Consider the following 23,100-nt stretch of genomic DNA (forward strand, 5'->3'; position numbering starts at 1 on the left):
GGGATCACCTTGTTGTTGAATTGTGCGATATAAATAAACTTGCCTTGCATTTTGGCTGCTACCTCAAAGCACACTGTGCGCTGTCGATCTTACGTGCTGCACAATAATATTCAATATTTAGTATTTACAGTTATATTCACATAGATCATCGCGATGCTGTTGTTTATTATATTGCTCTCTTTTGTTTGCTTGTTTTCTCTTTTTTCTTTCTCAACAGGTGATCCAGGTGATTGATAGATGGATTTTTTGTCTGTTTGTTTTGTTGGCTTGGACAACTTCCTACCAGACCCGTGGAAGTGGAAGCTTCAGTGAAGAAAGATTCCTGCTCCCAGCCGTTCATTGGCTCGGCATTTTAAACCCCTAAAGGGTCACCTGGCCTGTAAATAAACAGGGCAAATAAAAAAAATCACAAGAATAATACAAAAACTTCAGCCAGTTTAACTTAATACATTAAGTTATTCTTGTGTACACAGTAATTCATAAATAAATAATGTATATTATCAATAAAGATTGATCTAAACAGTTTAACTGCTATGTGCAGATAAAGGTTGCATAGCTTTAAAACATTTGCTATCCAGCAAATATCAGTCAAACTCAACACAAAGGTAACACAACAATGGTTCAAATTGTTTGGACCGGTGATCCAAATCAACTGGCGTTGGTCAAACAGATGTGTGGTAGACTTACTTTGAAGGAGCTGCTACCGACAAACCAGCAAATAAACACCAAATATTTCATCTGTGACATTTGTGAGGTTTCCTCAAACACACTCCGTCAGTCTTGTTGCTGTTGAACGACAAACTATTTTAAAATGTCGCGGGTTTACCTGGTCATATTCTCATTCACGGGGCGCTCGCCAAAACAAAAGCAAACCATTAACACCACGCCGATGCTGTTCACAGGACAGCAAGAGTAACGATCAGGAGCATCTGGTCTTCGTTATCGTTCCCCTCGTGCGTGTTATTACTGCGATTTCAGCGTTTTCGCTTCACAACTAAAGTGTGCAGTTTACTTTGTGTGGACTCAGATGTGTCAGTTGGTTTGTCTTTGTTTTTGAGTGTGGAGGAGAGTTAGATTGGGTTGGTTTTAAAGCTAAGTTAAGAATATTCTGAATTTCAATTCAATTTTATTTATATAGCACCAAATCACAACAACAGTCGCCTCAAGGCGCTTTATATTGTACAGTTTAATTTCCAAAACTTACATATGATCTTCAGTTTGCAGCTGGACTATCACATAGCAGCTGGAGCAGTCTCACATGGAGGCCAGTCCACTGCTGCCACCTGTGGCCAAGTGCCATAGCCTACTACTAGATGAACTTTTTTTTTTTTTTTTTTTTTTAACTTTATTTACAAACAACAGTATAACATACACAGCACCGTCATTAAACCGATTATGTTACATCCTCGGTTGAGCATTATAGCAAGAAAAAAACAAACAAACAAACAAACAAACAAACAAACAAAAAAAACCAATAAGCACAAAGCTAAAAGAGTTAGCACAAAAAGAAAGAACAGTCATTGAAGGATTTGAACCAAAGGCAAAAAATAACATGAGCAAAAAAGGGCAGTCATGCTTATAAAATAGGGAGGTTTTTATTTTTTTATTTAACATAGATTAAACTCTTTAAATGGTAAATGGTAAATGGCCAGCTCCACATGTCAGTCCAGAAGGAGTGCACTGATTCACAGTAGAAAAACAAGTGATCCAGACTTTCAATATCATTTTCACAAAATGTGCAGGCGTTCACATCTAAGTTAAATTTCCGTCTTAAGAATTCATTGGTTGGATAAACCTCATTAATGATTTTAAAGTGAACCTCTTTTACTTTAGGGGAAAGAGGAAGTGAAATATACTTTTTTCTTATCGCCTTAACCTCTCAAATTCTTTCAGGATATAATTTCTTTTAACCGGATTTGGGCAAATTTCGTTTATCAAAATATTCCTGATCACTTTGTTTGTAAACCTGCTGTCACCAAATTCAACTCCAGCTATGCAGAGCTGCCTCAGTCCAGGAGAAATTTTAGAGTGCACAATATCTTCTTTTATCATTGATCTCAAAGGGACTGGGATGGCTTTCACTGGGGATTTATATCTCTTAGCAGTACATCTTACATCAAATTTCTCACAAAACGTCTCATGTTTTAGTAAGACCCCATTATCATCCATAAAATGAGCTACAGCCCAAATCCCTTTAGATCTCCATTCATCCACGTACACAGATTTCCTACACAAACGGATATACCTGTTGTTCCATATAGGGGTATTGTGAGGAGTAAAGTTATGTTTATAGATTAATTTCCAGTAGAGACGGACCTGCTGATGGAAAGCTGAGAGTTTAACAGGTAACGAACTGCAATCAAAGTCACAACGTAACAAAAAGTCTATTCCACCCATTTTGCCAAAAATCACATTGGGAATAATGTTCCAAAAGGAATTTTTGTTCCTAATGAAAGATCTTAACCATTTCAATTTTAGTACACCATTCATAACATCAAAGTCAGTGGCATTAGCCCCACCCTCTTCATAATTCTTAATCACATCATTTTTCTTTATATAATGACATTTGTTCCTCCATATGAACCTAAAATTAAGAGTATTTATAGATTTAATTAGTTTTGGAGGTATGGGCAGAGAAAAGGCTGGATAGATGAGTCTGGACAGACTGTCCATGTTGGTTAGCAAGATTCTCCCAAACAGAGTTATGTCCCTTTGCAGCCACCTGTTTAAAATTGACTTACACTTTTCTATATTGGTACAGATATTCTTATTTTCTGTTGATGTCTTATCCTTGCAAATTACAATGCCCAGATACTTCACCTCTTTTTTGATCTGCATATTATTTATTGCTTGCAGGGGACACTCATGCAGAGCTAGAATTTTGCATTTATTAATATTCAGCTGTAGGCCAGAAGCTTTGGAGAAATGGTTGATCACCTGCAAGGCTAAAGGAATCTGGTCCTCATTTTTTAGAAACAGGGTGGTATCATCTGCCAGCTGACTGATTATTATCTGTTCACCCATCACAGTTAACCCCTTAATGTGACTGTTTTTAATCAAAATAATTCCTCTGACACAGAAGACCTACATTCCTGGTTTAATTCTTGCTGTCAAAAAATCATGGACTCTGTGGCTCCTTTAAAAACCAGGCAGCTTAAGGCTAAACCTGAGCCTTGGTTTAATGAGAGCAGTCGTGCTGTTAAGAGGGAATGTCGTCGAGCAGAACGGAGGTGGAAAAAGGATAAACTGCATGTATCATTTCAAATTCTCAAAGACTGCTGGCATCGCTACCAGAACACTGTTAAAGAGGCAAAAAGGGAATATTTTGCAAATATTATTTCTTCCAACTGTCATAACCCACGTGTGTTATTTAGGACCATTGACACTGTTCTTAATACTCCTTTGAATGTCTGTTTGGAAGTTTCTCCTGAGATTTGCAATGATTTTCTGAACTTTTTTATTGAAAAGGTTGTCACCATCAGGGCTCTTATCACAGCTCCTGACTCTGACCCCTCTGTCTCTGTCCCTTGCGCTGCTGTTTTCACTCAGTTTGAGCTTGTGACGCTCTCCTCTTTAGAGGATGTGGTTCGCCATATTAAGCCCACAGGTTCCCCACGGGATCCTGTCCCTCCACAATTCTTTAAAGAAATTTTTCCTAGTATACAACAGTATGTCCTTGACATTATTAACAGCAGTCTGTCTTCTGGTGTGGTTCCTGCAAATTTCAAACATGCAGTAGTACAGCCACTGCTTAAGAAACCTGGCCTTGATCACACAGTTTTAGCGAACTATAGGCCTATTTCCAAGCTGCCTTTAGTCTCCAAGGTTTTAGAGAAAATTGTTTTTAGTCAACTGAAAGATTTTCTAGATGAAAATGGAATCTTTGAGGTTTTTCAGTCAGGTTTTAAAACCCTTCACAGCACAGAATCTGCATTACTAAGGGTTTTTAATGACATCCTTCTGGCATGTGATTCTGGTAACCATATTGTTCTTGTCTTGCTTGACCTAACTGCTGCCTTTGACACAGTAGACCACAATATTTTAATTTCTCGATTACATGATGTAGTGGGTATTGGTGGCACTGCACTCAATTGGTTTAGGTCTTATTTGTCAGATAGAACTTTCTCTGTCAGCCTTCTCGGTTACGAATCGTCTTCTGCTCCTCTGTCATGTGGTGTCCCACAGGGCTCAATTTTAGGGCCACTGCTCTTTTCTCTGTATCTACTGCCTCTGGGTTCTATCCTTAGAAGGCATGGGATCTCATTTCACTGTTATGCCGATGACTGCCAAATTTATTTGACACTAAAACGCAAGGATGCCATCTCCATAAAACCTCTCTTGACATGTCTAGATGACATTAAAGCTTGGTTGGCTCGAAACTTTTTAAATTTTAATAAAAAGAAAACAGAAGTGTTGGTGTTTGGACCCAGTGGTCCCTGTGAGTCCTCCTCTGTTGTTTTAGGATCCCTGGAAGTCTATTTTAAATCTGTTGTTACTGACCTTGGTTTTAAGTTGGACAGTGATTTTAAATTGGACAACCAAATCAGAGCAGTGGTGAAGTCCAGTTTTTATCATTTAAGGCGACTGGCAAGACTAAAATCTTTTCTTTCGAGGCAGCACCTTGAAACAGTGATCCATGCTTTTATTTCTTCCCGCCTGGACTACTGTAACTCACTTTATGTGGGGGTCAGTCAGTCATTGCTCTCACGTCTGCAGCTGGTTCAAAATGCGGCTGCACGACTCCTAACAGGAACTCGAAAAAGAGAGCATATAACCCCCGTGCTGGCCTCTCTGCACTGGCTGCCTGTGTCTTTTAGAGTTAATTTTAAAATTCTTATGTTTGTTTTTAAATGTCTACACAGTCTTGCCCCGCCTTACCTCTCTGAGCTTCTTCATCCCCACATACCCTGTCGGTCTCTCAGGTCAGCTGACCAGCTGCTCCTGGAGGTACCGAGATCCAGGAGGAAGCTCAGAGGGGACAGGGCCTTCTCTATTGTGGCTCCAAAATTATGGAATAATTTGCCCATGCATGTTAGAGAGGCCCCTTCACTGTCCACTTTTAAATCACGTCTTAAAACCCACTTTTATTCCTTGGCTTTTAACCTCAGTGAGACTTAGTTTCTTTTTTAATGCAGTAGTTATTTAATTAATGATTTCACTCTTCTTTTATTTGTTTTTTATTTATATCTCATGTAATTTTATTTTACAGTTCCAATGTACAGCACTTTGTGTCAGCTGTGGTTGTTTTAAAGTGCTTTATAAATAAAGTTGATGATGATGATGATGAAAATAGACAACAGCTCAGCAACCATGATGAACAGAAGTGGTGAGCTGCTACATCCCTGCCTTATCCCTCTATTAACCTCAAACCTTGAACATGTACCATGTTCTAGCAAAACAGAGCTGTTAATGTCATTATATAGCATCTCTATAACATTGATAAATTCCTCTCCAAAACCAAAAGACTGCAGAGTTTTTAATATGAACGTATGTTCAACTGAGTCAAATGCTTTGTAAAAATCCAAGAACAGGATGTACCCTCTCTCTTGGATTAATTCACTGTATTCAAGGAGATCCAAAACCAGCCTAATATTGTTATGAATTAGTCTTCCTTTCAAAAAACCTGATTGTGTTTCACTGATAATGTTTGAGATGCCTTTCTTTAGCCTCAGCTACAGCTCCAGACAGGATCTTATAGTCAGTGTTTAGTAAGGTGATGGGTCTTAAATTGTCTAAAATTCTTTTATCCTTACCCGATTTAGGGATCAGGGTTATCAGCCCTTGTTTCGTGCTCGGCATCACTTCTTTTTTCTCTATCGATTCCTTTAATGCATCAAACAATAAAGTTCTTAGGTCCTTCCAGAAGAATTGATAAAAATTAGTAGTGAGTCCATCTGTCCCTGGGGACTTGTTTAATGCCATTTTCATGACCACCAAATCCAGTTCCTCAATTTTAAGCTCTGAATCACACAGATCTTTGAACGGCTTGTCAATACATGGGATGAGATTATGAATCTTATCAAAGAAACTATCAGAATCAGCTGCTGAATATTCTGAGGAGTACAATTTGGAATAAAAAGTGAAGACTTCTTTTCCAATCTTTCTGAAATCTTTACATTCAGTCCCATTTATCAACAAGCTTGAGATTAGATTTCTCTGCTGTCTGCACTTTTCCAGCTTACTAAAATATGATGAGTTCTTTTCACCTGCCTCAATCCACTTGGCTCTCGATCTTATAAAGGCACCCTGGGCTTTCTCTAGGTAAAGGTCGTCTAATTTAGTTTGTAACTCCATCAATTTATTCTTTTCTTGCACGTTTAGTTTTTCTTTACTACAGCACTGAGTTATTTCACGAAGTAAATTACTTTCATATTCCCGTTTTTCCCTGTTCAGTTCTTTGCAGAATTTTATAGTGAATTCTCTGATTTTGAATTTAATAAGTTCCCATTTCTGTATATTACCCACTACTGAGTCATCATTTTTTATATCTGTAATTTTATGTCTAATTTTATCACAATACTTGTCCTTATTTAAAAGGCTGGCATTAAATTTCCAATATCCCCTGCTACTACGTTTCATCCTTGTTGGTTCTAAGACAAGATCAATGAAACAGTGATCAGATAGGGGTGCTTTGGAGATTTTAGATGGTGAAGTACACCTCAAAATGTCATCGCTCACTAACCAATAATCAATTCTTGACCTGCTTTCTCCATTAGGTTTAAACCATGAATAATTCTTAACTCCAGGATTCAAACTTCTCCAAATGTCTGTAAAATTATTATCACTAGAAAAGTTCTCAATAATGTTATTCTGTTGCCTCCTTCCTAAGCGAGGAGGCCATCTGTCCATCCATTCATCTGAGGTCATGTTCCAGTCTCCTCCTACTAGGATGTAATCTGTGGGGTACATAACTTTAAACTCTGAAATAACATTTGTTAGATTTTCCAATAGACGTTTATTTTGACCTTCGTTATTATGTCCATAAAGATTTGTAACAATTAGAAATATACCTTCGCTCTTCAAGCTGCAGTTGACCAATGACCCTCACTATCAGCTTTATATGTTATAATCTCCCCTGGGAACTTATTAAAACAAATCGCCACACCTCCAGATCTGTTAGATCCACGACTGAAAAGAATCTTGTCTCCCCACTGATTAGCCCAAAAGGTAACATCGGCATCCACAGAGTGAGTCTCTTGTAAAAACAGACAGTGACATTTTTGCCCCTTGCAAAATAAAAAAAGTGCCTTTCTCTTAACAATTTCCTTCAAACCCCGAACGTTTAATGAACCAAAAGAAATTTTTGAGTGAACCATAATAAGAGTATGCTAAGAAAATAACTTTTTTTTAAAAAAGAAAAGAAAAATATATAAACATGAGTTTAAATTGTAACACTTGTCACCAACTCAGTGACTAATAACCTTTAACTTTAAGTAGAACTCTTTTGTCCCATTAATAATATTCCACTGTATACAGTCTTACATCAAGTCTTTCATTCAACGTCGATGATCCTCCGTCCTTCGATGTATCCATGAGGACCCCGGAAAAAGGCCCGTTTCCCAGCCCGTCTGGCTTGTTCAATTTGCGGCCACAGCCGCCTCCTCTCTTCCCAGTCCTCCCGCGGCAGTACCTCAGCGAAGTGGAAACCGCCGTTCTTACAGACAGCCGAATCTTTGGTGCGACGCCAAATCTCCTCTTTCACGTGTCTCAGAGCAAACAGAATGATGATATGTCGGACCTTGTTCTCAATCTTCTTCCCAACTCTATGCACCACATCCACAGATTCTTCAAGCTTTGATATCATATCAGGTGCGATCTTGCCAAGAATTCCAATAACCAGCGATCTGACACCTTCATCTCTTTTCTCTTCTAATCCTTTAATCCGGAGGCACCACCTCATTTTGTACCTTTCTTGCTCTCACACTCTCTCCTTGAGATCGTAGTTATCTTTGGTCAACTGCTCGTTTCGTCTCTCCAACTCTTTAACCTTTTGTTTACATTCTTTCACCTCCTCCGAGTTGAGCTGAACCGCTTTGGCTAGGCTGGCTAGCATCGTACTAGCTTGCTTGCATTGCACACTCAGGTCAGCTAGCTGCTCGTCCACTCTTTTTTCAAGGTTTTTTCTACGTAGTCATGATCCGTTCCTTCTCTGCTGTCTTCCTTTCCATCACATGGCGATGTTGTTTCTTGTTTTTTGAGGTCGAGTTTGAATTTAGCAGGTTTAACTATACTTGGGGCAGTCATTTTACTACTTTCGAGTGGAAACAATAACGAACACAAAGTAAATTCTGGGACAAGTTCAACGAGCTCCTAATTCGTGCGACTGCTCAACTCGCCATCTTGCGCCACCGTCTCACTACTAGATGAACTTGTGACACACATCTGCAGCAGAGGCTGAGTGGCTGCTCTCACACCTGGAGCATCCAAATCGACCCACAAACACGCTGAAAGATGCAATGCCATCAATGTGGATTGTCAAGACTGAGAGACCTCTTCCCTCTGACCCCTCCCCAAACCCTCAAACCCTCCTACCCACCTCGACATACAAACTCTGTGTGGCTTCACGTGTTCTGTTGATGTTTACATGATCGAAATAACTTGAACACAAACACAAACAAACAAAGAGGAAGACCGCACCGGAAGGAAACAACTACAAGTCCCAGCATCCTCTGTGTTTAGGCAGCAGCAGTGAAAGTGAAAGCAGGAGGAGGAAGGTGGAGCTGAGGCAGGTGAGTGTTAACATGAATATGTTTCTTCTTATGACATAAAATAATTCCACGCTGTTCGTGTCTGTGGGTGAAATGTGAGGCCGGTCGGCTCCTCTGAGCGCTGGTTTCCTGTAAGTAGAGAGGAAGTGAGTTTAGCTGAGCCTCCGTTTAGTGTGAGAGAGCAGGAGGAGAGTGAGAGCTGTGCTGAGGCAGGGTGAGTGTTAACACCGCTCTGACATTACTGTGTCTCTGTGGCGGGAACAACAGGCTCCGTCAGTGGAGGCAAAAATAATCAGACTTTGGTTTTTCAAAGGAAACAACTTTATGTCGGAAGTTCCCGCACGCTCATTGGATAACGATGTGTCAATCTCGAGCTATTAGCCAATGAGCGTGCGGATTCACAGAAAGACCCGCCTTTATCACGGGACTTTAAAAACTACAATGGCGACAGAAACTCCGTGAGTGGAGTTCAGGGTGACGTTATGAAACTGTGACGTTTGAGCCACTTCCCGTTGAACGTGAAACTGATGGTTTCTGGTGTTTGGGTCTGTTTTTCTGTATTTATGCAGATAAAGTGTAAACTCAGATGAATTATACCATCAAATGTTAAAGGAAAATATCAGGATGAGTGTCTGTGAGCTGAGAAGGACGTGAAGCGAGCAGTTTATCCCAGAGCTGAAGCTGCTCTGTGTGCAGAGATGAGCTCAGATTCCTGCTGTGATTGATCAACAGTCACAGAAATGTAGACTTGTAGTTATTACTGCAGTATGGTCACAGCAGATACTGATGAACATGTATTATGAGGATGGATGATCAAGTTTCTCACTCTCTCCTTTAAATCTCAGTTTTTTCTTCTTCACAGTTTATCTGTTAATTTATTAATGAATAACACTGAAAGAGTTTCTGTTATATTTCCCCTTGAACATCAGCTTATTAGGGCGGCATTAGGAAATAGCCCCCCTCCAAAGAATGAATAAATGAATGATGATAATAATAAAATGATTCAAAAGCAGAGCTCAGAGTGGTAGAATGGTCAAACATGGATCCACGGGTGGTTCAACTGCATTTGGTGACGTGACTAAAGCAAATCTTTCAAATAATCCCACCATCAACGGGATGTTGTCTCCTTTACTACGGTTACTTTACTTGGTCACCGTGTGAATTTCTTTGAAATGAACCAAATTCTTTTATTTGTCGGTTGTTGCATATTTAACCTCTACAGTCAGGAAAGGAGGAGATGAGGCCTCAACAATGTTGGGTTGTAGCTGTGCTTCAGGTTAGAGTGAGTGTCCATGGAATAAATGTAAGTCAGTGAACTGGAAACATGACTGTGTTCAAACTTTGTTTTCCTTTGTATAATGAGTCTAATCAAAGGTGGACAGAAGTATCTCCACTGTGACTTTTCTGTGTCACCATCAGAGCTTCTGCACAGTGTTTCTGGGGCAGATAACATTGCAGCATTATGGAGACAAAAAGAAAAGCGTCTGGACTTCTTTAAGTTAAACTTAAAGAAGTCCAGACGCTTTTCTTGGACTGTTCAGTGTTGAGTCTCATTCACACACTCCCTCAGACGCTTCACACACACTGATTTGCTGACATAAACACACTCCTGTGTGCTTCACACACACACACTGAGGACCATCTACAGACTGTGAGCTCCGTCTTCTTTGTCTTTGGAGCCGAACTCTGACAAAGTTAGGAACAAAACTTTCTCCAGCGTGTGAACTTTCCTCCTAGACTCAGTCTGAGCAGTCAGACCACATATTTCTAAAGCAGCACATGAAGGTGTGGCTCACACACACACAGGTGAAGGAAACAGCTGCAGTATTAAAAACTGCTTCACTGTCTACAAATATATGAACTGAATGTTTCTTTCAGGCTGTAAAAACCTTATTTATCCTCCATTACAGTCCTGCATTCAGAGCATTACTTCTGTTATATTAGTACATGTATTTTATTCTGATGAACACATGAAACTCTGAGCTGGATTGAATCCATTGAATCAGAGTCCAGGACTCAGACTAAACACACTGAATGTGTCCTGAGCTCGGCCGCTGTTCCACAGTAACTGCTGTCAGAGTCACTGTTACTGAGTTAGCTTAGCTAGCAGAGCAGCTAGCAGTTAGAGTATGAACTCTGTAAGCAGTCAGCTCGGTCCTGGACATGGTTACTGACATAAAGCTGCTCTCTGCAGCCATGTTTGACCTGCTGCTTTGTAGGACTACAGTAATGGAGGATTTGGAGGCTGAACTGGGCTCTGTGACACTTTTTGTAGTGAACTGATGAAAGCTGCGTCTCAGATGGATGTTAGTCCAACACATCAGACACGACCTCTGCAGCTCTCAGTTGATGTGCACATGAATGATTTGTGTTTCCTCTGCAGGTGAAGGTAGAAAGTGTGTGTGAGCTGATGTGAACTGAGCAGCATGGATCAGTGTGAGGACAGAGAGGAGGGAGTCCCTCCCTCTAAAAGCACTCTGTGTGGGGAACATGAGAGCCAGACCAAAGCTCAGAGGTGAGATGACCATCTCTAACTGTCCATGACTCTTCTCCATGTCACAGCTCAGCACTCACATCACTGCTCCATCATTATTCACACTCATACATCTGTGTGTGTTGTTTTAAAGCCCAGAGCTGTGGGGCGTACCAGGCTCAGCTGGACATAACCCTGAAACTAATCCAGAGCCTGGACCTGAACCCAGCTGTGTTTCCTTAAAGAGCAACGTGTCGAAGGAAATTGGTGTAAACTTTAACAAAAGACTGTTATGTGACAAAGAGTAAGTACATTATTTTTATGAGATTGTTCATCATGTCTTTAATTTAATATTTCCAGTTTTTCCTTCCTGTCTCATGAAGCTGTGACATTTATTCTTTTTCTTTTAGGATCAATAAGAGGCCAGAATCTCCTGGACCTGAACCCAGCTGTGTTTCCTTAAAGAGCAACAGGTCGAAGGATGTTGTTATAGACTTTAAAGGATGTTCTTCTGCTGCTGAGAGGTAATGTGTGTCTAGATGTTGTTCCTGACTCTGTATTTCTGAATAAATCCTCATGTTTAATATCAGCTCAGCTCTTTTTCACACATTTCTATGTTGGTATGTGAAGCGGTGTGTGTTGGAGTGTTTCCACAAACACAGCAGTCAGAGTGGAAAGAGTGGATGTTGTAGGAGGTGTTTGTGTAGTGAAGAGGCTGAGTGTCTGTAGGACTCCAGCTGCTCCAGCAGGTGTCTCCTTTGTGCTTTGCTTCAAACACAGTGTAGGGAGGAGCTTCCACTCAGGTGTTTCAGGTGTTGCTGGATGGAGGAGGACAAATAGTTTTTCCCTTCAGTGACACTTCAGCAGCTCAATGTTCTGGGAGATGTTTGTCTTTATGAAGGTTTATGGATTCTTGTTCTTACTTTGGTTAAACTGAGCAATACATTTTCCATCTAACATTTAAAGTAAATTTCCAGGTGAATAAAAGATCTGCAGCTGCAGCCTCTGTGATGTTTCACAGTCTGAAAGTAACAAATTCAACCAGAGTTCAAACAAAGGCTTAATATACGTGTGTGTTTGATATAATGCCAACAAGTACAAACAGGTGTTCTTACAGGTCTTAATCACAGAGCTCTGATAAGTCTGGTGACTTTCACACTCAGCAATTTTGCTGCCTTTTATTTTATATTGGCCTTTTTAAAGCCCTTCAAAGTCTCCCACATTCATACAGAGCTTTTAACACCAAACTCCTTTACAGTCCTTCTCCTCTCACACACGATCACACGACTGATTTGTCTGCAGCAGCTGTGTTACTGCTAGTATTTTATTATGTGTGTAATCTCCTCATATTGTTCCTGTGGTTTAGTTTGACTTCCTTCTGCAAACTCAGCTGCTCTGTTGCTGATACACGTCTCCATGAATATGATTGATCAGATGCTGCCAACACCATGTGTTTCATGTGAACGCTCAGCTGAAACCCTGGGTTGACTTATCGAGTTAATAACAAGCTTCACGTGACTGTGAATGCTAAAGTGAATCCAGATAAAGGAAAGAGACCCTGCTAATGTTGGACTCACTTCTTAGTGTAGATCCCAGGAGGAAGTTCAACATAGCCATTCTTTGTGCTAGCTCGACCAAACCTGAGACCACAGTGCAGGATAATGATCATCATCTGTCTCTGTCAAGGACATTTAAAATCCACAAATAACAAACATAATTATATTTGATCATTAAAAATATGTTTTCACTTAAAAAAGCATGAGCACACTGGTGGATTACAGAAACATGAAAACTCGTTAACAGTAAAGTTAATTTAGGCGTAAACAAAGTGTCAAACATACTTAAGTAGAAGGACTGATGTTTGTGTTAAAATACCCTCTTAAAGCTGAAATACTGATTCAACTTCTTTACTCAAGTAAAGGTAAAAGAGTCCAGGCTCTGAAATGTACTCACAGTATTAAAGTAAAAACTCCATTTTTGAAGGAAATTTCTGCCAGTTTTTGTGCAAAGTTACCTGAATTTCTACCTCCAACATTAATAGGAGAAAATTATCTGAACTTTTATTCTAATGAATTTAATCAGCTTGAACATTTTGTAGCACAAAAGTAGAAAAAACTCAAAGGGAATCAAAAATAGCTCCGTTTGCTGTTGCCTGCATTGTAGATGGGCGGCTTTGCCTCAACACCTAAACAGGAAAATGAGTTTAGTCAAGTATTAAAGTGGGATTGAAGAGGTGAGGAAACCAGAGATCAGGTGTTGTGGTGCAGCATTAAGATAAGATGGGGCCTGATTATTTAAGACCTTGTATGTGAGGAGCAGCCAATGAAGGGAAGCCAAAACAGGAGAAATCTGCTCTCTTTCTAGTCCCTGTCAGGACTCTTGCTGCAGCATTTTGGATTAGCTGAAGGCTTTTCACTGAGTTTTTAGGACATCCTGATAATAATGAATTACAGTCGTCCAGCCTGGAAGTAATAAATGCATGAACTAGTTTTTCAGCGTCACTCTTTTTAGCATTTTTTAACAACAAGCTTCTATCTATTAGGGCTCTTGTCTCGCCGACTGCTGCCTCAGATCCGAGTCTTTCTCCTGTGTGCTCAGCTGTCTTAGAGCAGTTTGATCCCGTCTCCCTTAATGACTTGACTGCGGTAGTTCGTAACCTAAGATCATCACACTGCCCCTCTGATTGTCGCCCCCCAACTACTCTTTCAAGGATTGTCAGGTTGGAGATCGGCCTATAATTAGCTAAGACAGCTGGGTCTAGGGATGCTTTTTAAGTAAAGGTTTAACTACAGCCAGCTAGGGATGGGTACCGTTTAGATTTGAAAACCTGCTAAATCAGAATCAGTTGCTGATGACGGCTTTTTTCTTTTCCATCAATCACGTATAATCTTAACTCAAAGTGAACATAGACTTGATTGCTCAGATCAGCCAATTCAAAATGCTAATTCAATCAACTCTGAGTTCATGGCTAGACTCAGTTTGTTGGCCCTGCACCTTAAAACTATTTCCTGTTTGTCTCTCGTGTTTTTTGGATATTGTTTTCACATCTTATGTCACGGCTAGCGGGGCGAGCCATGTTGAATTTAATAAAGGACCCAAGATGCCGACACTGCTGTGAAGTGAGTGAGCTTTATTGAAACGGTGAAGTGCAGTGGAGATGGCCTGTGCAGAAGCTAAGATAACCTCTACTGAAAAAACTACAAAACTAACCTGAAACCTTAAACGGAGACACGGGGAGACAACACAGACGAACCAGCAACAAGCAGGAGAAAACAAAGGGCTCATATACACAAAAGAGCCATCAGGGAATGAGAAAAGGGAGACACAGCAGGATTCATTGGACATAACCAGACAAGGGGAAGCAAAAGTAGACACACTAACGTAGGACATGGCACTGTCAAAATAAAACAGGAAGTGAACACAGAGACACAATACTAACACAGTACAGAGGGAACACAGAAACCAAAACCTCAGAACTAGAAAATCTTAATCAGAATGAAATTGTAACAAAAGACAATAACAATCAAAACAAAACTACTGAGTCCACAGACTCGGGACATACATCGGCTCAAACTGTGGTCATAAATATTTTGTACTTGTAAATCAGACTGTGTAGTTGTGAACTGAGTTTTGTAACATTGTGAAACAAAATATCTGGAAAGTTCATGTTTTTGCGTTCATTGATTTGTGTGTGTAAAAATGTAAAAATGTAATAAATGTAAGAAATATTAGAACTACTTTTGCTGACACAAAGTTTGGCGAGCACTGCAAGTTGTCCCTTTAAACCAGTCACTGATATAAAGAGAGCACCTTGTTCCAGGGCATCTGAGCATGGAGGGAAAGCTTTATGCAGGAGATGGTAAGAGCTATTGGGACTAAAGAAACTGAGCAGAAAACTACAGACACCTGGAAACTGAGTTGTTAATTCTCAGTGGGATCAGCAGGACTAGCAAAGCTTCACCATGACAGTCATCTGATTGACTGAACCCATCCAAACATCACTTCATGGACCTTTAGCTTGTGTCTGTGTGTGGACAGACATAACATGAGCTAATTATACATTACTCCTCCACAGAGTGGACCAGCAGAGAGCAGAGGTTTCCACTGGTCAGTCTGCACAGCAACATCAAACACACCTGGACTCTGTGGTTATGGTTTGTAGTACTACGTTTACATTTGTTCTTTTCAGTCACCTCTATGCTGCACTTTGTGGACCAGAGGATTGTCAGTGTGTCCAACATAAGTCAGAGTTTGGGCTCCATGATTTCAGTCAGATTGGGGTGACTGTAGCTCAGGAGGGGAGCAGGTCAGCTACTAGTTAGGTTTGTGAATCAAACCCTGGCTGGCAAATGTACTGGGTAACGTACTAAACCCAAGCTGCCCTCTGATGCATCCATCAGAGTGTGAAAGAAAGTATTTAAGCATAGAACAATGTGCTTGGTTGAATGAGGCATGTTGTATAAAATGCTTTGTGTGCACAGAGTATCAAAGAGAGCTATATAAGAACCAGTCCATTTACCACTGGGTAATTCATATAGTCTTCTTTTCCAGCGGCTGGAGGACAACATCACCATGTTTGTGAAGAACGAGCTGAAGAAGATCCAGAAGCTTCTGAGTCCAGATCACCCAGAAACTTTAAAGAGCCAGATGGAGGATGAGGAGATGTTTGAAGGTGAGGATGAAGATGAAAGAAAGAGCTGCAGAGAAGCATTTCTGAAGATCACACTCCACTTCTTGAGGAGACTTAAGCAGCATGAGATGGCTGACCATCTGCAGAGCAGTAAGAGAATTTCTCTAAAGACTGAATATTGATCTTTCCTAATAGCTCAAGAAATGGACCAATAGACATTCATCCTTTCAGGGTACTGAAAGGCTATGATATTTATTATATAATATTTTTTTCTGAAATTCTTACCTTCAGAAATATTTGCTCCACTCTGTAAACGTGAACTTAAAGCCCAACTGAAGAAGAAGTTCCAGTGTGTGTTTGAGGGCATCGCTAAAGCAGGAAGCCCAACCCTCCTGAATCAGATCTACACAGAGCTCTACATCACAGAGGGAGGGACTGCAGAGGTCAATGAGGAACATGAGGTCAGACAGATTGAAACAGCATCCAGGAAACCAGACAGACCAGAAACAACAATCAGACAAGAAGACATCTTTAAAGCCTCACCAGGAAGAGTCGAACCAATCAGAACAGTGCTGACAAAGGGAGTGGCTGGCATTGGGAAAACAGTCTTAACACAGAAATACAGCCTGGACTGGGCTGAAGACAAAGCCAACCAGGACATCCAGTTCATATTTCCATTCACTTTCAGAGAGCTGAATGTGCTGAAAGAGGAAAAGTTCAGCTTGGTGGAGCTTGTTCATCACTTCTTTAATCAAACTAACGAATCAGGAATCTGCAGGCTTGAAGACTTCCAGGTTGTGTTCATACTTGATGGTCTGGATGAGTGTCGACTTAATTTGGACTTCAACAAAACTAAAATCCTGACAGAAACCAGAAAGTCCACCTCATTGGATGAGCTGCTGACAAACCTCATCAGAGGGAACCTGCTCCCTTCTGCTCGCCTTTGGATAACAACACGACCTGCAGCAGCCAATCAGATCCCTCCTTGGTGTGTCGACATGGTGACAGAGGTCAGAGGGTTCACTGACCCACAGAAGGAGGAGTACTTCAGGAAGAGATTCAGAGATGAGGAGCAGGCCAGCAGGATCATCTCCCACATCAAGAAAGCTCGAAGCCTCCACATCATGTGTCACATCCCAGTCTTCTGCTGGATCACTGCTACAGTTCTGGAGGATGTGCTGGAAACCAGAGAGGGAGGAGAGCTGCCCAACACCCTGACTGAGATGTACATCCACTTCCTGGTGGTTCAGGCCAAAGTCAAGAGGATCAAATATGATGGAGGAGCTGAGACAGATCCACACTGGAGTCCAGAGAGCAGGAAGATGATTGAGTCACTGGGAAAACTGGCTTTTGATCAGCTGCAGAAAGGAAACCTGATCTTCTATGAACCAGACCTGACAGAGTGTGGCATCGATATCAGAGCAGCCTCAGTGTACTCAGGAGTGTTCACACAGATCTTTAAAGAGGAGAAACAACTGTACCAGAACAAGGTGTTCTGCTTTGTTCATCTCAGTGTTCAGGAGTTTCTGGCTGCTCTTCATGTCCACCTGACCTTCATCAACTCTGGACTCAATCTGCTGGAAGAACAACAAACAAGCTCTCAGACAGAGAAATACTTCTACCAGTGTGCTGTGGACAAGGCCTTACAGAGCCCCAATGGACACCTGGACTTGTTCCTTCGTTTTCTCTTGGGTCTGAAGACTAATCAAACTCGTTTGCAAGGCCTCATGACACAGACAGGAAGTAGCTCACAGACCAATCAAGAAGCAGTTCAGTACATCAAGGAGAAGCTCAGTGAGAATCTGTCTGCAGAGAAAAGCATCAATCTGTTTCACTGTCTGAATGAACTGAATGATCGTTCTCTAGTGGAGGAGATCCAACAGTCCCTGAGATCAGGAAGTCTCTCCACAGATAAACTGTCTCCTGCTCAGTGGTCAGCTCTGGTCTTCATCTTACTGTCATCAGAAAAAGATCTGGATGTGTTTGACCTGAAGAAATACTTTGCTTCAGAGGAGGCTCTTCTGAGGCTGCTGCCAGTGGTCAAAGCCTCTAAAAAAGCTCTGTAAGTTATAAAGTTTTTATTATTTAATTTGGTTGGTATGTTATGAAAAACACACTGCCATGAACTTCTGTTTTGTTTTTGTCAAAATCACTGTAATATAATCACTGTACCTTTATATACACGTGACTTGTATTAATGCTGCTGCCCTCTTGTGGCTAAAGTGTAATTATGTTCTTGTTATTAGGGAGGATTTGAGAGTAACATGCCAAGTGAGTCAGCACCTTCGCTTTAGCTTAAAATATCCAAATTCTTATGTCATCAGTTATAGTTGCATGTATTCATTATCATAATTTAACCTTTAATATTAATGTCTTAAAATTATTTTGAGTAAACTAATGTTAAGGTTCAAATATTGGGGAAGGAGAGTACAAACAACCATGGTCCAGAACTTGGTCAAACAATTGATTTTAATGAAATACACGCGTGGGAAGACCAGCTCCGTTCGCAGACCGGGCTGATCTCCGACTTAATCAAAGCATAAACAGATATTTTATACCATCAGGGCTTGAATTTAATGACGCCCCCTCATACGTCACAAACAGAATATATGCATACGTCAAATCAAAACCACAATGACTTTTAACACAGTTTAAAAGAACATTATCTCCTATCTTCATGGCAGGTACTTCCTGTCACTGCCGGATGCTCGCTTATCATCTTGACACATCAGCAGCAGTTCTGCGACAAACTGCTCTTTTGCAACCCCGAGCAAAACATCATTAAACTTCCACCTATAAATGATTCTCTTTAACTAAGTGTGTGTCTCGTCCTTAAAGGCTCCTCAAAATAACCTGCACTTAGACTCTGCTTTCGGTTTCAGTTCTGCAAAAGACACACTCTTCAAACCTGCAACTTCCTGTCAGCCTGCAACTTAGTCTTTCTGAAAGACACACACTGTTTAAACATCTGAATGCAATATCAATTCTGTAGATTATATTATTAATGCAATGGTAATGATGATGATTATTAACAATAGCAGCAAAATATCTCTCCAATCTCAATACTCCCTCTCTCGACCTCTGGAACACCAGAGGTCGCAATACATTGTGTTGGGTCAATCCTCGGCCCACTCAGCTGCTTCCATGTCCATCCATGGCATCATGGACATCGGGGTCACCACTCCCGCTCTGACCCTCTCTAGCCGTCCTCTGGCTCAGCAAATCAGACAACCTCATGTCATCTAAGTGGTCCAGTAATAAACACCAGCTCCCCCTCGAGAACACTCCATGCGTAAGATTAGGTTTTTTCTGCGTCCCTCTCTTGTGGTCCATCATGCCTCGGGCCTCCAGGATCCTCACCCCCCTGTGGTCGCCGAGATCTTCTGTAAAGCAAACAAAACACCTTTTCCTGCACCTCCCTAACTTATAATCTTTGGGACTCTTTAATCAAAAGCCTGATCCTAATTATCTTCTTGACTTATTGACTTGTATTTATATATATTCTTCAACGTTACTCATCATTTTAAAACTCTTAAAACGCTGCTTTCACGTCCCTGCATGCGTTTCCTGTCGCTTGCCTTATCTAATCATCAACATCCTGTACACAGAAGTCTCGCTGCTGCAAGGCCTCCACTCTGACCTAGAATCTCCTTTCACAAGAAAATCATTATAAGCGCCTATTCTACTAAAAGATCCAAAAAAACCACATTTCAAACAGTGAGACTCAACGTATGGCCCGCGGCCCACACGCGGCCTGCCCACCTTCCCTGATTCAGAGAGAGGGGACCCTGATTAACTGTGTAGTGTTCTTCCTCACAGTTCTAAGTATCAGACACAACAATGAATAATCCACAGCTGACTGTCTTTAGCAGGTCAAAGGTCACGGCACACAGCAGACAGTGGGAAATATTATAATTCTGATCATTTATCAGCACATATCCATATGTATAAAAACAAAGCTGACACTGTGAGACTTGATCAGAGGTATGATCATCACAGCAGAGGCCTTTGTGTCAAAGTCACTGAGGATCAAACAGAAACACATGAAGCAGATTTTCCTGTTCTGGCTTTTTATAGCAGATAACCTTCAAAATATTCTGCAGTCCATCAAAAACTGAAGCAAACCATGAATCAACATGTGAACATGAGCTGATGCTGCTGAAGTGAAGCAAAGTTACAGAGGTTTGATTACAGACACAGCTGAGAGTTTGTAATCTGTCATCATTTTAAAAGGTTTACATTTCTTCAGTATATCCACATTTGCAGCTGCTACCTCAACCTCCACTTGTCCAACACAACTGCTGTCCACTGCCTCCATGACATTGTGATTTTGCTGTTGGTCTTCTGTCAGATCTTCATCAATCACTTCTGCACGGGGCACACCTTCAGACTCTGCAGCTGCATAACGAAAGCCTGTAAGATAAAATTAGACATAAGGTAAATGTACACCAATATTCCAATGACAGGTGTGTGATTCATCTGGAAGTTATGTGCGGATTAGTGTACAGTGATAGCAATTTAGTATGTTTTTAGAGGGGGGGGGGTTGTTTACCTCCGATGGGTGCTCTTTTTCGCTTCCGTTGCGTACGCCTTGAGTGCCGGTCCGAGTCTGATACAGGTATGTCGTCATGCCCCATGTGCAGTGTTGGTGCCCAGTCTGGATTTGTTACATCCATTTCATATGCTGGTTTGCCTGCAATAATGCCAAATCATAAGCTACTCAGTCGACATGATGTGGTTCTGCAGCATCACACATTAGCATGTTTTATCTCATTATCTATGACCGCAGCACGTTGAAAATAACACTAAAAGCCTTTCAAGAGTGATATGAATTAATTTAGAACTCACCGGAAAGAAAATGCCGTGAGCAAACCAACAAAAAGCTGGGGATTGCAGAGAACTCGATATCCGCTCGTCTCACCGTTGCAATCCAAGCCTGACGTCTTTGTTTAGTAATATCGGATACATGGGATCCCTCACGTTGCCTCCAGGACGGAAAACGATGAAAAGAGAGCCCGTTATCCAGCTTCTTGCCTTCACGATCGTGTGATCTAACGTTGCAACCGACAACACAACACGTACGATCCATAGCTGAAATGGTATCCTTTGGCTGGCCTACTGTCATGGCGGAAGGGGGCATGGCCCATCTCCCGTGACATCACGCTCCAAAGCCCTATAGGTGGGAAAATGTACCATGTCGACCAATCAAAAATGATATGGAAACATGACATTTGGTTGTTTAGCAAAAGGGGGAAGTTTTAGGAGTGACCGGCAAGAGAGAGCGAGTGAGCGAAAGAGAGAGAGAGTTTTGATACGTGAGAGATTTGTGACATTTACCGTGTTTGGTCTCAAGTTAGTTTGTTGTCTTGTGTATTTAGTGTGTAGCTGTTGTTTTGTTTTGTGTGTCAGTTCTACTAGTGATCGTCACAGTTGCTGCCTTAAAGCCAACAAAGGCAGATTGCAGTGTAAACGCTGAGTGACACACCTGCTGTCAGACCTGCAGGTTTATCCCTGTGCTGTTCTCATATGTGTTAGAGTGACACAAACTATTGTTTGACACCTGATTGTTCTGTAAATAGTTTGAAATGATTATATGAAAAACGTCTGAGCCTTGGCTGCATTTTTTGGTAAATAGTACCATATAACTTTGTTGTTTGCAAAACGTGTGCGTATTTTTAAAAATGTACAATCTCTATTTGCATTTCAAGTTATGAAGATGATTCGTTAAACATGTGTGTGGTTTTTACAGTCAAAATATCACTTTCTACGTGTATTTTAAATTTTGTCTGAATTTAGATAAATTGTGCTGATACAGTTGGTCAAAATGAGAAAATAACAGACTGGCAAGATAAACTGTTTTTAAAGGTAAAATATAGAGGCCACATCAAAAGTAGTCAAGAAGGGTTAAAGGCTAAAAGCAAAGTTGTCACCAAGTACTGTCTATATTTGTGTGTATTGCTGCAGCTTTTTTGAGTATTAATTTGGTGCCTTTGTGTGAAATAATGGTATTGTGAGTGATCCATATAGTCACAAAGAATAGCCACTTGTTTCTGTGCTACCAAAGTTCCCCGGCTTTCATTCAAAATGTGTTTATCGTCAGCACCTGCACATTAAACTACTTAAACATTATAAATGTCTTCAAGCTCACACTGAGGCCTGTGGGGTACTATCAGCCACTGAGACAGTACACACATTTATATGTGTTTGTATATGAATATTTCATACTTTAAGACTGCCTGTTTATTTAAGGGAGATGAACAAAATACATTGGAATTGTACAAAATAATATCATGGATGATAAATTAAATAGATTTTAAGTAGATGCTTGTGCATTCTTAAAGTCTTATATGTTGAACTGAACTATGTGATCTGTTCAAAGCCTTAATCTTAATTTGAAGTGAAATGTGCATTTTGAGTTTATACACTATGTATATAAGGCGACCGTTTCCTTTTGCAGTATTTTTGTGTGGTGTACTTTTCTATGTCTTAACAAAAGGGGAACAAAGGTGTTTAAGTTCACCTAGGATGATGTGTTTTAATTTTCACATGGTCTTGCTTGAATTTGACCCTGACAAAGGCGTATGAACTCTGTCAGCTGTTTGGAGTTTCCATTTTCTAAACTTCTACATTCTGAACCTTCTTCAGCTCTGAACAGATGATGAAACACTGAATGATTTCAAGCTCACACTTTGTCTAATAAACTTACATCTTTCATTCTTTATACAGATTGAGGGACTGTGGTTTGTCAGAGATCAGCTGTGATTATCTGGCAGCAGCACTGAAGTCCAACCCCTCCCATCTGAGACAGCTGAACCTGAGCTCCAACAACAAGCTGCAGGATTCAGGAGTGAAGCATCTGTGTGGTTTCCTGGAGAGTCCAGGATGTGGACTTGAAACTCTGAGGTCAGTCAGCATGTTTTAGTTGTGCTGAGATGAATATGATGTGAAAGTTGTGCTGACACTAAACTGCAGACATCAGGCTGATATTATACTGATCCACACTGAGGATCTTCATGGTAAAGTCTGTTTTCTTCTTCTCTGGTTTAGTCCATTGACTGCAGCAGAACAATGTTCACATTTCAAACCTTCAAAGAAGAAGAAAAATCCTCCACTGGATAATTCACTGTGAAACTCTCCAACTCTTCATTCCACCTTAAAGTCTGTCTGACACTGAAATCCAAAGCAAAATGTGCGTTTGCTTTACAGACAGCAGTCCAACACAAACATACACACATCATCCAAAACACAGTCCAACATCCAAATCTCCTCCACTGCCAGCATGAATGATG

General features: G+C 40.8%; 3 protein-coding genes across 3 annotated transcripts in view; all 3 read left to right on the forward strand.

The window, feature by feature from the left end:
* Positions 1 to 23,100, forward strand: part of LOC146716552 (protein NLRC3-like) — a 247,013-nt gene that overhangs the window by 164,269 nt on the left and 59,644 nt on the right. The window lies entirely within an intron of this gene.
* Positions 1 to 23,100, forward strand: part of LOC146716557 (protein NLRC3-like) — a 224,524-nt gene that overhangs the window by 58,910 nt on the left and 142,514 nt on the right. The window lies entirely within an intron of this gene.
* On the forward strand, positions 15,738 to 22,733 carry LOC146716559 (protein NLRC3-like). Its single transcript, XM_085452569.1, has 3 exons — positions 15,738 to 15,961; positions 16,103 to 17,873; positions 22,538 to 22,733. Exons 1-3 carry the CDS (start codon positions 15,754 to 15,756, stop codon positions 22,731 to 22,733), a joined length of 2,175 nt encoding a protein of 724 aa, XP_085308695.1. The 5' UTR covers positions 15,738 to 15,753.

Source organism: Copadichromis virginalis, linkage group LG3 (assembly GCF_057382275.1).
Source record: "Copadichromis virginalis isolate Kocher_CV1m ecotype Utaka linkage group LG3, C_Virginalis_male_GT1.1, whole genome shotgun sequence".
Classification (NCBI taxonomy): Eukaryota; Metazoa; Chordata; class Actinopteri; order Cichliformes; family Cichlidae; genus Copadichromis; species Copadichromis virginalis.